At 40.3% G+C, this 15,402-nt stretch overlaps 1 protein-coding gene across 1 annotated transcript in view; it reads left to right on the top strand.

The window, feature by feature from the left end:
• LOC126416074 (putative helicase MOV-10) overlaps window positions 1-15,402 on the top strand; it is a 341,495-nt gene that overhangs the window by 281,798 nt on the left and 44,295 nt on the right. The window contains exons 14-15 of the mRNA XM_050083555.1: window positions 1,639-1,761; window positions 12,790-13,070. Coding sequence (XP_049939512.1) covers window positions 1,639-1,761; window positions 12,790-13,070 — 404 coding nt within the window. The remainder of the gene's footprint in view (window positions 1-1,638; window positions 1,762-12,789; window positions 13,071-15,402) is intronic.

The following is a 15,402-nucleotide window of genomic DNA, read 5'->3' as shown; positions in this document are numbered from 1 at the left end:
GTCCCTGTCCAGTGGTGGAAACACAAGCAAACCATCCCCAAGGACATGTATGGAGTTTCTGGTGGGAAAAGCAAAATGAGGATTAAAGTCAGATTCTCTCCATTTCTCTGTCAGTCTTTTAAAGAGGAGGATATTCTCCCTTTTGTACTCTAACAGGAACATTTTTTCAAGTGGTCAAAATTTGATTAAGAAACAACTGTTTGTTACACAGTAATTTGATACAGTGGTTTTGCTCAAGTGGAACAAGGTATCGTGCTGCTGAGTATCAATTCAAGTGAGAAATGGGGGAAATGAAGTGCTGTGGCTGTTTGGATGGGAAATACTAGGACAGAATGTGCTGTCTCCTTACATATGGCCAAGTAGTGCCACAGGGCACTACTTGATAGTTCAAGGAAGAAGTTTTAAGTTATTTTCATACTGACTTCTCATCCTCGTCTTTGACTTTGTACTTGGAGCGGGACTATATATTCTGATGCAAGAGTCTTTTTGAGAAATTTTCTTATCACGTAATACTATAAACCTGAATTTCCCAAATTTCGCCCAGCTAACCATGCAAATATAGGTTGTTGTTGTTGTGTGTCCCCTCCCCCCTCCCATATATTGTGGTCAAGGCTGTGCTGTGGTTTCTTTGAAGACTTACGTGGATGGAAGAAACATGACATCATCATAACTGATTTCTTTCTGCGGTGTGTTCTGTTTTTTTTTTTTTTTTTTTTTTTTTTTTTTGTCATGGTAAAGTCGTATTTCTCTTGCTTATGCCTGTGTAAGGAAGTCCAGGTACATGTATGTTAGACAGTACATGTTATTTAACTCCATAGTTTTATTTTGATCTGTCATTTTTCTTGTGACTCTTGAGCCATAATTTGAAGTTCTTTCAGTTACTTGACAGTCCTGTTATTGCACTTCCTCTTTGAGAGTCTAGGAATTGAAGAGTGAGAGGCTCTCTGTTTGTGTTATTTACTGTGTTAGAAACTTTTTGTAACACGTCTTTTCCTTTCATGTCCTTAAATTTTGAGAAATTTCATTGAAAGAGATCAGCTTGCTGGTAGCAATTCAGCTGCTTCCTACAGACCTTCTCTCTCTCTCTCTCTCTCTCTCTCTCTCTCTCTCTCCCCACCCTCTGTTTTTTTAACACATCAGCCATCTCTTTCAGTTACTCGTAAGTGTATATGCAATCCCATGAACATTTAATGACATATATTTCATACCTAAAATGATTGATTATAAATAATTACTAAATAGGATACAGATGTGGTGGGTCTAGTGCAGTGGTACTTATTCATAGAGACTGGCCTCTCTGTAGTTGCACTGGAATTATCCAGATTGAGATTGTTTTTATTACTCAGCATTACAGTACTTACTGAATGACATGCGCTACACACACACACACACACACACACACACACACACACACACATATTCACATGTTTGCGTCACATATTTGGTATCTATAGAAACTACACAGCACTTGAAAATGGAATAAATTCTTCAAATGCATTGTGCTATCAACAAAAGAAATTATCATTGTAGTTCCTAAATGTTTAAATTATCGTCTCAGAATGTTGCCACTCAAATGTAAAATTGTCTTGAAGGTTGTAACAACAAACAAAACTCACTCTAATTTTGTTCTGTTTCCAGGGATACAGTTCCTGCAGATATTTACGATTACAGTAATAGATCTGAAGGAATGTATTACTTTCCCAGCCGCGAAGACTTATGCAAATATCGCATTGTGGTCATCACTCTTGTTTTCTGTGGCAGGTATGTATCTCTGTGTTTTTTGTATCTTTGGTTGTTAGATTGGTACTTTCTGTTACTATAAGAACTTGATTTGGTGTGCAAGCTGTTGTTGCAGTCAGATGGGTAAAATTCCCTGGAAAATAACAATCAATTTCTCACGACATGCTGTAGGCACCAAACTTGATGATTTACTTGTTGTTTAAAAAATGAGGTTACAGTTTCATAATAAAAGTATTACCACCATTTCTGAGCCAATGGCATTACATACAGTGTGAGACTGTACTTCTTGTCTGTTATCTGATTCATGATATGTGGGTGTGTTTTCAGCTATAGACACATTTTTGCAACTCAAGCCAAAGGGTAATTGACCTTATGCATAGATCACTGATTCACAGTGAAACAGCATACTACTTGTGGTGACATTTGATTGTTTTTTGTTTTTGCGGAACACAATTCAGTTTATGTTCATAGACTAAAATAATCATTTTCTCTCTGTAATGTCACAAGCCAGTGATCTCCCTTGCTGAAAGAATGAAGTATAGTTGGAGGGGTTCTTAGTTTGCATCTGATGGCTGTGAGGGTTCGTGATGACTTAATGACTGTGAATTTGCTACAACAAAATTTGTTGCTCTCACCGAAGAGATTTTGGCAGTTCCCTCTAGAACTGTCGAGGGCCAATAAAAATATTGCTGTCTTCACAATACTGACCTCTTCCAAATAAATAAATCAGTTTCACTCTTATCACTACAAGCACATTTTTTCATCAGACTGTCTGTACTAAGATGGCCTAATGGCTCCCGTGAAGTAGCGAACACTGTCATCAGTTTGTCATTCTCTGGCAAACAAAGCTCTTGTGTATAATATGAGGAATAGCTCCTCTTCTGTTTGTTCTCTTGTGCAGTGTTCCCGCCAAGGAGATAAAATTGACAATTGGCGTGTGATGGCAGTGGCACCAATGACAGGCAGGGGGGTTGGGGGGGGGGGGGGGGTGAGATACTGCAGAGTCTTGGTGCTGTAGGTCCTCTGGTAGTAGACAGCAACCCACAGTTTTGCCAGGTCCATTATGGTCTGGCACAGGAACTATACACAGAAGATGTGTTACTCCACATCTACAGAATAGTGTTTGACTGCCAAAGGACCAGAAATCATATGAAAAGGGAGATCAGATCTGTAAAGATAGCTATCAGATGACAACGTTTCATGAGTTTGATACTTATTATTTGCCTCACATCACACAAATGTGTACACTTTGCACTACATTTACTTGACTTGCCCACGTTACACACAAACTGTGATGAGTATGATCAACCAGTACCATTTCTTTCACTGCTTACCTCAAGTTTCATGAATATAGTGCTATAAGCAGTAAGTAAAAGCGATCTTCCCAGTGTCACTTCGGTACTCAGTCCCTGAGGGGCATAGACTCCAGGTTCTCAGTCAAATGCAATGAGCAATGAGTGCCATTGAAAACAGTCTATCTGATTGCAGTGAATGATAGAACTCTCTCACATTTTCTTATATGTGAAGAATCCTGATCACTGGACCATCAGATGTTCCCGAGCTCTGCAGAATGTCTGTTTTTGCTAGCCCATTCTGTCACTGATTAAATCTGTTGCACATATTGCAAAGTTAGTCTCACTGTGCGTACAATGAGTGTATCAATCAATGTCTTTGTACTTTGAACATACTCTGCTTGTCAAGGGAAAATCCAAGAAGGTTTTCTGTTATGTTACTTACATTTATAGATGTACTGTGATGTGAATGATCAGTTGTTTGTGCGAACATTGTAGCAATTCTTTGTCATCACCATCATCAGCCATCGAACATTCGTTCCTACATGAAGGCTGCTCTCGACTTTCCTTTGGTTTCTTCCATTACCTGCAGATGCTTCTGCATGTTTTTTAATGTCACCGTCCTGTTTTGGACAGACTGGAAATGTTTGAAAACTCATTTAGTTTATCACAGGCTTCCAGTTGCAGGTAGTATTTTATCATTTCCTTTGCAACCTTCTGCTACACGAAGTACAAATAAAAAAGCATATCAACTGATTCTATGATTTAATTTTTAATTTGTACTATTTTATTTTTCCATGTTGATTAAAAATTGGATTATTTATTTATTTATTTATTTTCAAACTTCCTATGTTAAGTTTGTCTAGTTGTAGCGGAAGTGTACTTCTAGGAGAATATCTGGGCTCTGACCACAATTAATCAGGCAGAAAATACTTGCTCAAGAATGGGACTGTAACCCCAAAACTAACCACAAAAAAAAATAAAATGTGCATAATATAAAAAAGAATGTGGCTTAGGGAATGACCTTTTTCTAAACAAATACTTTATCTGGTTTAGACTTACCCATGAATTTTCCTTCAAAAATAATGGAGATTGTCATGAAGGGACTGTTGAGTGTTTCAGAGGTAGCTTTGTGATTGGTCTCTCGGTTTCCTGCTGTTGTGATCAGCATTCCTTATTATGTTAATTAAGCTAGGATTCCAGTACTCTGTCCGCTGAAACTTTGTATGTTCGACCCGTGTTAAATCTTCAGTGGTATACCAGCTAGAATCCTCTTAGCTTCCACAATTTTGGTTCTTTACTCCTAATTTTATGATCATACAGACCACGTTTCTTTTTCCTCCCCTGGCATTATTGTGATTCTCAGCTGCTGTCTCTGTAAACAGTGTGGTCATGTGAGTCACCCAACCACTCGGTGCTTTTAACACATGCACAAGAAAAAAGGGACGAAACCTCACGGCATACCCACCAATAGCCACCAGAACACACTTCTTTTCACAGCATCACAATACTTTGCCCTTGCGACTGTAAACTTAGAAGATGTTGAGACTGTACACCCCAGTAATCGAGACTTGAAACACTGAAAACAGATGTGACTGTTGCCACACATTCTGTTCGTGATGAGAGAAAAGCATGGCAGGGCTGGTGAAAGTGTTTTGACAGCTGAAGAAGAGTGAGGACTGAGACAGGCAGTTGCTTGGGTCTTATGGTTTTATCAGCAGAGGGCTGCACCCTTTGAGCCTCAGCAATTGTCAGACGCTGACTATGAGAATTACCAAGAATGTAGTTCATGTAAACACATGCTCTGGCCACGTGATTGGGAAAACCAAGATACAGCCATTTGTGTGGAACACGGAGGGGTAGCCACCATGGCTGAATTGAGTGATTTTTACTGAACACAGCTGGTTACAGTGTCTTCAGTATCAATGTTACAAAGATGAAATTAACAGGTGTGGATGGTATAAACACATCCTTAAGATGAAGTGTAGTTTTTAAGTTATTTCATGTTAAATGTTTTGTGCATAAAATGTACTTTAAAAATTAATATCTTGGCGATGCCGTAAGCAATTTTGTCAAATGAAGATATTGAAGAAACAGTTTAAATTAGAGAAAAACTAAGTACATTACTAGAAAGCTGAGGAATTTTACATATTAATTGAGGTATGAGACATGTACATGACATATTACGTTTTAAGTACGTTGCAGAAGCAGGAAGTGTGCGCGCTTGTCTCACATCAGTGTGAGGACTTAATTAGGGATACCCAGCTTGGTGCATGCCTCTTTGGTTGGCAGTTGGGTTTGAGATCTGGAACAGGGAGTACACGTGAGCAGCAGTAGGTCACCTCTTGAGTGTGTCGAAATTATTTGTGTTGAGTTGTGGACTTTCGATATTCACGCATGTTGCTGGTGAATTGTCTGAAATATTTTCAGTTTTGGTTTTTAGAATATTTCACAGTAGGCAAAATAGTCTGAAGTCTAAAACTTTACTGTGGATATTTTTGAGAGTGATATGCCATTGGAATTTAGTTAGTTTGGAAGTATGCAACTTTAAACTTGCACTAAAGGAACTAAACCCAGAAGTTCACAAACACATGAGATAATGTTCCATTTAATTTAAACCTTCACTCAAGTATTAATTAATTTAATGTTAAAACATTATTAACTTGTGGTAAATGTTGCAGTGATAGAATAAACTCTGTTTGTTAGAATGTAAAATGCTGTGAGTAGTGAACATTATTTTTTCACCACAAATTCCTACCTGCACTTATTTGAACTTTGTAACTGGATTTTTTAGCGTTACATAACAGTTGCTGCAGTTGGCACCTAGACTGTAGCATAGCAACACTTAAAAATTTGACAAATCATTCAGAGACCCTGTAAACAGTGACTGTCTAACTTATGGTTTATAGTTCTTGCAGATGTATGTAGGCCTCACAAGCTAGAAGTTTATTGAATATTATTTTGTGGAATCAGCAAGAGCAACTTCTCTACTTATTGGGTCAGCCAGGTATTTTTCTCATCATCACATCACAATATGACTTTGCACATACAACAGCCACTTCTCACTCTCAACAATATCAGCATGACCAATTCGCAGAATATCAACACCGGAATGACAATCCTGACTCCACAAAAGTGTCAAGAGTAACTTATACACTAAGAATCAATGTCCAAGTGAAAGGACACAACTATAGTTGTAGGAAAGTTTAATGTCCATTTACTTTTTATTGGCATGGAAATGCAGCTCTTGGTACACAGGCTGTGCCCTACCTGTTCCTATATTGAGCCCCAAGCAAATTTCCCCAAGAAAGTATCCAAATTCAGAGTTATTAATATTTAAGGCTTCAACAAAATAAGTCAGATGTTAGAGAAACCAATTCTGGACATTTCATTACCATTTAATTTACAAAACAGCTCCGAACAAACATGGTGCACATTTACTGGTCACTAGTATCAGATGTCCTGGCAAGTCTTCGAAGATAATACCCTTTCCTCCAGGAATGGGAATTACATTGCAATAAATTGTTAACGTCTTTATGGGTGGGACTCCTCCCTGTACAATCTGTATGCCTTGAGCTGATTTCTCTTGTGTTTCTGGCCTGAGTGTCCCCCATGACAGCTGATATTTCCCTGGTGGTGTGGCTGAGGACGTGCTGGACCGCATTGCCGGAGGCTGAGATAAATGTTGGCTACTCCCTGAAGCATCCACTGTCACCCCAGGGTGGTTGTTGTTGTGTTGTTCAGTCCTGAGACTGGTTTGATGCAGCTCTCCATGCTACTCTATCCTGTGCAAGCTTCTTCATCTCCCAGTGCCTACCGCAACCTACATCCTTCTGAATCTGCTTAGTGTATTCATCTCTTGGTCTCCCTCTATGAATTTTACCCTCCACGCTGCCCTCCAATACTAAATTGGTGATCCCTTGATGCTTCAGAACATGTCCTACCAACCGATCCCTTCTTCTAGTCAAGTTGTGCCACAAACTCCTCTTCTCCCCAATTCTATTCAATAACTCCTCATTAGTTACGTGATCTACCCATCTAATCTTCAGCATTCTTCTGTAGCACCACATTTCGAAAGCTTCTATTTTCTTCTTGTCTAAAGTATTTATCGTCCACATTTCACTTCCATATATGGCTACACTCCATACAAATACTTTCAGAAACGGCTTCCTGGCATTTAAATCTATACTCGATGTTAACAAATTTTTCTTCTTCAGAAACGCTTTCCTTGCCATTGCCATTCTACATTTTATATTCTCTCTACTTCGACCATCATCAGTTATTTTACTCCCCAAATAGCAAAACTCCTTTACTACTTTAAGTGTCTCATTTCCTAATCTAATTCCCTCAGCATCACCCGACGTAATTCAACTACATTCCATTATCCTCGTTTTGCTTTTGTTGGTGTTCATCTTATACCCTCCTTTCAAGACACTGTCCATTCCGTTCAGCTGCTCTTCCAAGTCCTTTGCTGTCTCTGACAGATTTACAATGTCATCGGCAAACGTCAAAGTTTTTATTTCTTCTCCATGGATTTTAGTACCTACTCCGAACTTTTCTTTTGTTTCCTTTATTGCTTGCTCAATATACAGATTGAATAACGTCGGGGATAGGCTACGATACTGTCTCACTCCTATCCCAACCACTGCTTCCCTTTCATGCCCCTCGACTCTTATAACTGCCATCTGCTTTCTGTACAAATTGTAAATAGCCTTTTGCTCCCTGTATTTTACCCCTGCCTCCTTCAGAATTTGAAAGAGAGTATTCCAGTCAACATTGTCAAAAGCTTTCTCTAAGTCTACAAATGCTAGAAACGTAGGTTTATCTTTCCTTAATCTAGCTTCTAAGATAAGTCGTAAGGTCAGTATTGCCTCACATGTTCCAATATTTCTACGGAATCCAAACTGATCTTCCACAAGGTCGGCTTCTATCAGTTATTCCATTTGTCTGTAAAGAATTCGCACTAGTATTTTGCAGCTGTGACTTATTAAACTGATAGTTCGGTAATTTTCACATCTGTCAACACCTCCTTTCTTTGGGATTGGAATTATTATAGTCTTCTTGAAGTCCGAGGGTATTTCGCCTGTCTCGTACATATTGCTCACCAGATGGTAGAGTTTTGTCAGGACTGGCTCTCCCAAGGCTGTCAGTAGTTCTAATGAAATATTGTCTACTCCCGGGGCATTGTTTCGACTCAGGTCTTTCAGTGCTCTGTCAAACTCTTCACGGAATATCATATCTCCCATTTCATGTTCACCTACATCCTCTTCCATTTCCATAATATTGTCCTCGAGTACATTGCCCTTGTATAGACTCTCTATATACTCCTTCCACCTTTCTGTTTTCCCTTCTTTGCTTAGAACTGGGCTTCCAACAGAGCTATTGATATTCATGCAAGTGGTTCTTCTTTCTCCAAAGGTCTCTTTAATTTTCCTGTAGGCAGTGTCTATCTTACCCCTAGTGAGATAAGCCTCTACATCCTTACATTTGTCCTCTAGTACCCCAGGGTACTTGCCTCGTAAGGTGGTGCTGTTGTCACCAACAGTCAATATCTCTCTCTCTCTCTCTCTCTCTCTCTCTCTCTCTCTCTCTCCCTCTCCATTCCCCCCCCCCCCCTTCCCCTCCCACAGCTCCATCATTAGCAGTGACTGAAGTGTCACTTCCTACAAGCCTTCCCTTGTAATAGGACACTCCCAGTGATTAGTTTTTTGACCCCCTATTTATTTTATCTTTGCTTGCTTCAGAAAATGGGTTTCTACCTTTCCTTTCTTTGTCAGTATTGGATTTAAAATGATAGGTATTCCATAGTTACTTTATAACAATGAAAACAGTTATTGAAAAAATAATTTAATTGTATATAAAAACAAAGATGAGGTGACATACCGAACAAAAGCACTGGCAGGTCGATAGACACACAAACAAACACAAACATACACACAAAATTCAAGCTTTCGCAACAAACTGTTGCCTCATCAGGAAAGAGGGAAGGAGAGGGGAAGACGAAAGGAAGTGGGTTTTAAGGGAGAGGGTAAGGAGTCATTCCAATCCCGGGAGCGGAAAGACTTACCTTAAGGGGAAAAAAGGACAGGTATACACTCGCACACACGCACATATCCATCCACACATACAGACACAAGCAGACATATTTCATGTAGGTATACACTCGCACACACGCACATATCCATCCACACATACAGACACAAGCAGACATATTTCATGTCTGCTTGTGTCTGTATGTGTGGATGGATATGTGCGTGTGTGCGAGTGTATACCTGTCCTTTTTTCCCCTTAAGGTAAGTCTTTCCGCTCCCGGGATTGGAATGACTCCTTACCCTCTCCCTTAAAACCCACTTCCTTTCGTCTTCCCCTCTCCTTCCCTCTTTCCTGATGAGGCAACAGTTTGTTGCGAAAGCTTGAATTTTGTGTGTATGTTTGTGTTTGTTTGTGTGTCTATCGACCTGCCAGCGCTTTTGTTCGGTAAGTCACCTCATCTTTGTTTTTATATATAATTTTTCCCACGTGGAATGTTTCCTTCCATTATATTGAAATAATTTAATTGGGTAGATAAAAAATCTACTTACCAAGCGACAGCAGGAGACACACATAAGACGGTCGTAATTGGCAAGCTTTTGGAGCCAGTGGGTCCTCCTTCAGGCAGAAGGGTTGAAGAGGAAGGAAGAGAGGTGGAGGAAAGGGCTGGAGAGGTCTAGAAAAAGGGATAGATTCCGGGAAAGTCACCCAGAACAATTGTTCGGGGAAGATTTACCACACTGGATGAGAAGGAACAGTTGGTTTTTCCTTCTTATCCCTTGCGGTAAGTCTTCCCTGACCAGCAGTCCAGCCTTTTCCTTCACCCCTCTTCTTCCCCCTTCAACCCTTCTGCCTGAAGGAGGAGACACTGGCTCAGAACAAATGAAACACACAAAAGAAAATAGACACCAAAGAAATGAGAGAGTACATAATGGCAAAGCAGCCACGATTAGTCAAGAATATGAAGAGGTCTATATTTAGGAAAATATACTTTAAACCAATATAATGGAAGGGGAAGAGGTAGTTAATGAACATATAAAGAATGGAGTGATAATACTAGATCTCCTCCCACCCCATTAGTTTCAACCTTTTCTTCATACAGAACCAGCAATATTTTTGTAACATTTCATGAAATGTTTATTAAAAATGTGTTGCAGTTGCAGTACATACGTTTGGCAACTAATATCGAGCCAACAGGTTCATTGTCAAGCCTGGCCTACTCATTCTCAAGCCTGCTGAATGTTGATTTACTAAAAGTGCCTGATATTAATAATGATTATCAAAGTGACAATGCATGCTTTCCGAAGTAATTGTAGATGACTGTCACAATCAGCATGTGCCTACTTCGCAAATCAGTGTCAAACTGTGACTCTCACTTGTCAAGTACGCACATGTTGATTCTTATCTACTATTACTCGTCAAACTTACATACTGCAACTATTATGGATTTGTTAATAAATGCTTCATGAAATATGGGAATAATTTGATGAAGCACAAGAAGACCTAAGATAAAAATGAAGCACCCAGAGTAGATAACATTTCCTCAGACTTATTGAGATGCTTGGGAAAACATACATGACAAAACTATTCCACTTGGTTCAGAAGATAAGAGACGGGTGAAATAACTGCAATCTCTGAAAAGCATGGAATAATGACTGTCAAATAAGGTAGGTGCTGTTAGGTGTGAGTATTACCAGACCATCAGTTAGATATGTCACTGATGCAGAGTACCAACATGAATTATTATGAAAAGACCAGTATTCTTACTTGAAACTTTTATTTCTAAAGTCTTGTGCCGAAGTCCTCACTTTTAAAGTCGATAAGGATAACAATCTACATCTACATCTACATACATACTCTCCAATCCACCATACGGTGCATGGCAGAGGGTACCTCGTACCACAACTAGCATCTTCTCTCCCTGTTCCACTCCCAAACAGAACGAGGTAAAAATGACTGCTTATATGCCTCTGTACGAGTCCTAATCTCTCTTACCTTATCTTTGTGGTCTTTCCGCGAAATGTAAGTTGGCGGCAGTAAAATTGTACTGCAGTCAGCCTCAAATGCTGGTTCTCTAAATTTCCTCAGTAGCAATTCACGAAAAGAAGACCTCCTTTCCTCTAGAGACTCCCACCCGAGTTCCTAAAGCATTTCCGTAACACTCGCGTGATAATCAAACCTACCAGTAACAAATCTAGCAGCCCGCCTCTGAATTGCTTCTGTGTCCTCCCTCAATCCGACCTGGTAGGGATCCCAAATGCTCAAGCAGTACTCAAGAATAGGTCGTATTAGTGTTTTATAAGTGGTCTCCTTTACAGATGAACCACATCTTGCCAAAATTCTACCAATGAACCGAAGACAACTATCCGCCTTCCCCACAAGTGCCATTACACGCTTGTCCCACTTCATATTGCTCTGCAATGTTACGCCCAAACATTTAATCGACATGATTATGGCAAACACTACACTACTAATGGAGTATTCAAACATTATGGGATTCTTTTTCCTATTCATCTGCATTAATTTACATTTATATTTAGAGTTAGCTGCCGTTCTTTACACCAATCACAAATCCTGTCAAAGTCATCTTTTATGCTCCTACAGTCACTCAACGACGACACCTTCCCGTACACCACAGTATCATCAGCAAACAGCTGCACATTGTTATCCACCCTATCCAAAAGATCATTTATGTAGATAGAAAACAGCAGCGGGCCTACCACACTTCCCTGGGGCACTCCAAATGATACCCTCACCTCTGATGAACACTCACTGTCGAGGACAACGTACTGGGTTCTATTACTTAAGAAGTCTTCGGCCCCTCTCATACTTGGGAACCAATCCCATATGCTCGTACCTTAGTTAGGAGTCTGCAGTGGGGCACAGTGTCAAACGCTTTCCGGAAGTCAAGGAATATGGCATCCATCTGATACCCTTCATCCATGGTTCGCAAGATATCGTATGAAAAAAGGGCGAGTTGCGTTTCGCAGGAACAATGCTTTCTAAAGCCGTGCTGATGCGTGGACAGCAACTTCTCTGTCTCAAGGAAATTCATTATATTCGAACTAAGAATATGTTCGAGAATCCTGCAACAAACTGATGTTAAGGATTTTGGTCTGTAATTTTGAGGATCCGCCCTTCTACCCTTCTTATATACAGGCGTCACCTGCGCTTTTTTCCAGTCAGTCAGTCGGGACTTTACGTTGGGCAAGAGATTCGAGATAAATGCAAACTAAGTAAGGAGCCAATGCAGTAGAGCTCTCTGTGTAAAACTGAACTGGAATCCCATCAGGACCTGGCGATTTATTTATTTTCAACCCATTCAGCTGCTTCACAACCCCAGGGATGTCTAGACAAACGGCGGTATGTTTGTACGATTCTCCTGTGTGAAAGATTTCTCAAATGCAAAATTTAAAATCTCAGCTTTCGTTTTGCTGTATTCCATTGCCAGGCCAGACTGATCAGTGAGCGACTGGATGGAAGCCTTCGACCCGCTTACCGATTTTACGTAAGACCAGAATTTCCTTGGGTTGTCAGCAAGATCTTTTGCTAAGTTATAACAGTGGTAGTGGTTGAATGCTTCGCGCATCGCTCTGTTTACAGCAGCACGAATATCTACTACCTTTTGCCTGTCCTCATTCTCCCGATCTTTCTTGTACAATAATAAATTGCCTACTTAATTTGTAAATTTAATATGAATATTTCATAATTTAGACATCCTTTGCAGATTGGTGGAGCGATGTTCTGCCGACGATGGACATCGACATTTTACACATGTTTTCATTGATGAATGTGGACAAGCAAAGGAGCCAGAGACATTAGTGGCACTCGGCGGCATTGTGGGGCCCGCATCGAACTCGCGGCTGGGAGGGCAGGTGGTGCTAGCAGGCGACCCGCAGCAGCTGGGCCCCGTCTGCACCTCACGCAGAGCTGAGTGCCTCTACCCTACCGTCGCATCGGAGGATGACGACGGCACAGAGGATTCTCTTGACAAGCACATAGGATTGGGTTAGTCTTCTTGCAGTCCCATCTTGGTTCAGGTCCGGAAGCACAGCAGCAAATAGCAATGACATATTTATTTAGGATGGGCATGAGAAGAGAAGGGAGTAGGTGGCATATGGTACAGAACTGTAGGTAGACACATTTTTGTAAATGGCTATTCACTACTAATGCTGATTCTTTGAGAGGAGAATAACTAGTTTCACAAGCGTATTTGTGTATGTTAAAGTTAAATTGGTAGGTGTGTTCATCCAGTGTCAAAAATATGACTATGCTTTCATGTTGTAAATACATGCATTACTATAGGACTGCTCACGATGTCAAAGACTCGACTCCATGTTTCGCAAATAAGACAGATACTATATCATCATCACTTTCTGGTGTACAGGGCGATTATAATTAAACTTTCAAAATGCTGTAGAAATAACACCACTGGTCAGAATGACGTCAAATTGCAATGGAATATTATCGGAGAAGGGGGAAAACGTATGGCAGAAGAAGAAAAAAAGTGTGATATTTGATCAATAGATGGCGCTGTATGTGTCATAATATGTAAATGAAAACACTTGTCATGCGCATGACCCATTGAAGTTGGTATTAACACACTGGGTACACGGCGACGTTCGCCATGACTGTCTCAATGCGGAATCGTGCTCTGCTTGTAAAGCTGTATTACTAGAATGATGACTGTGCACATGTTGCTCTGCAGAAGTTCCGGACACTGAAGGGTTTGAAAAAAGGCGTTGGTCCAGTGACTGCCATGGGTCTGGAGAAAATGATTTGGAAATTCGAAAAGACGTGTTTTTTGTGTGCAACCTGGTAGAGGAAGGAAATGAATTGGCTTGACATCAGTGAAAGCAATGGCCACAGCAATGTGGAAGGAGATGAGTTGTGGTGTGCAAACATGTAGTGCATGGAGAATTGTCTGAACATTCGACTTACCTGTGAGCCGGTGCGTAAAATTCCACGACACATCCTTCTTTGCTATTCATTCAAAATTATCCATGTGCATGAATTGCTTCCTGTTGACCTGCCAACAAGAGAGATCTTTGCTTTAGAATTTCCTGCTTGCATGGAAGTGGACAGTGATTGGCCATGGAAGATTTTGTGGACAGACAAAGCCCACTTCCATCTGACAGGATATGTCAATACACAGAATTGTTGAATATCGGCAGCAGAAAATCCACACACAAATCAACCAGTACCCCTTCATCCTGAAAAAGTCACTATGTGGTGCAGGTTTACGGCATCATTTATCATAGGGCCATATTTTTTCGAAGAGACAGGTGCTTCTGGCCCTGTTTCATGTACTGTCACTGGTAAGCGCTATGAGTGTCTTTTGTGCAACCATGTCATTCCAGCTCCCCAACAGTGTGGATTTGTGAATGGGATCATTTTTATGCAAGATGGTGCACCTCTGCACACAGCAAATCCAGTTAAGCAGCTGCCGAAGTGCCATTTTGGAAATGCTAGAATTATCAGCCGCCATTTCCGTACATCCTCGCCGTTCTGATCACCTGATCTTAATCCATGTGATTTATGGCTGTGGGGCTATCTGAAAGATGTTGTGTTCACTGTTCCGATTGTACACTTAGCTGCATTGAAGGCACGCATTGCACAACACATTATGAATGAATGTGACCCCAGAAAAACTTCAGTCAGTTGTGGAGCATGCTGTTTATTGATTTCAACTTGTTGCAGAAAACGGTGGATAGCATATTGAATATGTTTTGTGCCAGTCATACGGAAATTAATAATACAATTTGATTTTGATTGATGCTTTTTATGCAGTTTTTGGCCTCAGGACAATTAAAAACCAATGTGAGTGATGCTTTTTATGTGGTTTTTGGCCTCAGGACAATTAAAAACAGATTTTTCCCATTCGATGTGATATGACCTTGCTGTGGTGGATGGGCTTACGTAACTAACAGTATCACACCTGTACACCCATGCCCGCTGAGTAGTACAGATTGTTTCACGTCAAACGTACACCATAGGCATTGTTGGATGATTAATTTGTCATTTGTAGTTGACCACTATTAAATTATGATGCTTACTATTTATTTTTCTTCTGCCATACATTTCCCCCCCTTCTTCGATAATATTCCGTCGCAATGTGACGTCATTTTGACCAGTGGTGTTATTTCTACCGTGGTTTGAAAGTTTGACTTTAATTATAATCACCCTGCACAATAAACTATTCAGACAGGATTGCTTGTCACCAAAGGATGATTTGTGCTAAGGACAATACCATCATGAGCTTGATTTTATAATGTTGTGTGTGGTCACATAGAGGTGAATTAAAGGGGAAGAACTGACTCTTTTAAAACTCTCGCTCTTG

This window comes from Schistocerca serialis, chromosome 8 (genome assembly GCF_023864345.2).
Source record: "Schistocerca serialis cubense isolate TAMUIC-IGC-003099 chromosome 8, iqSchSeri2.2, whole genome shotgun sequence".
NCBI lineage: Eukaryota > Metazoa > Arthropoda > Insecta > Orthoptera > Acrididae > Schistocerca > Schistocerca serialis.
Note: the sequence above shows the minus strand (reverse complement) of the source record. Positions and strands in the feature narration are given on the sequence as shown.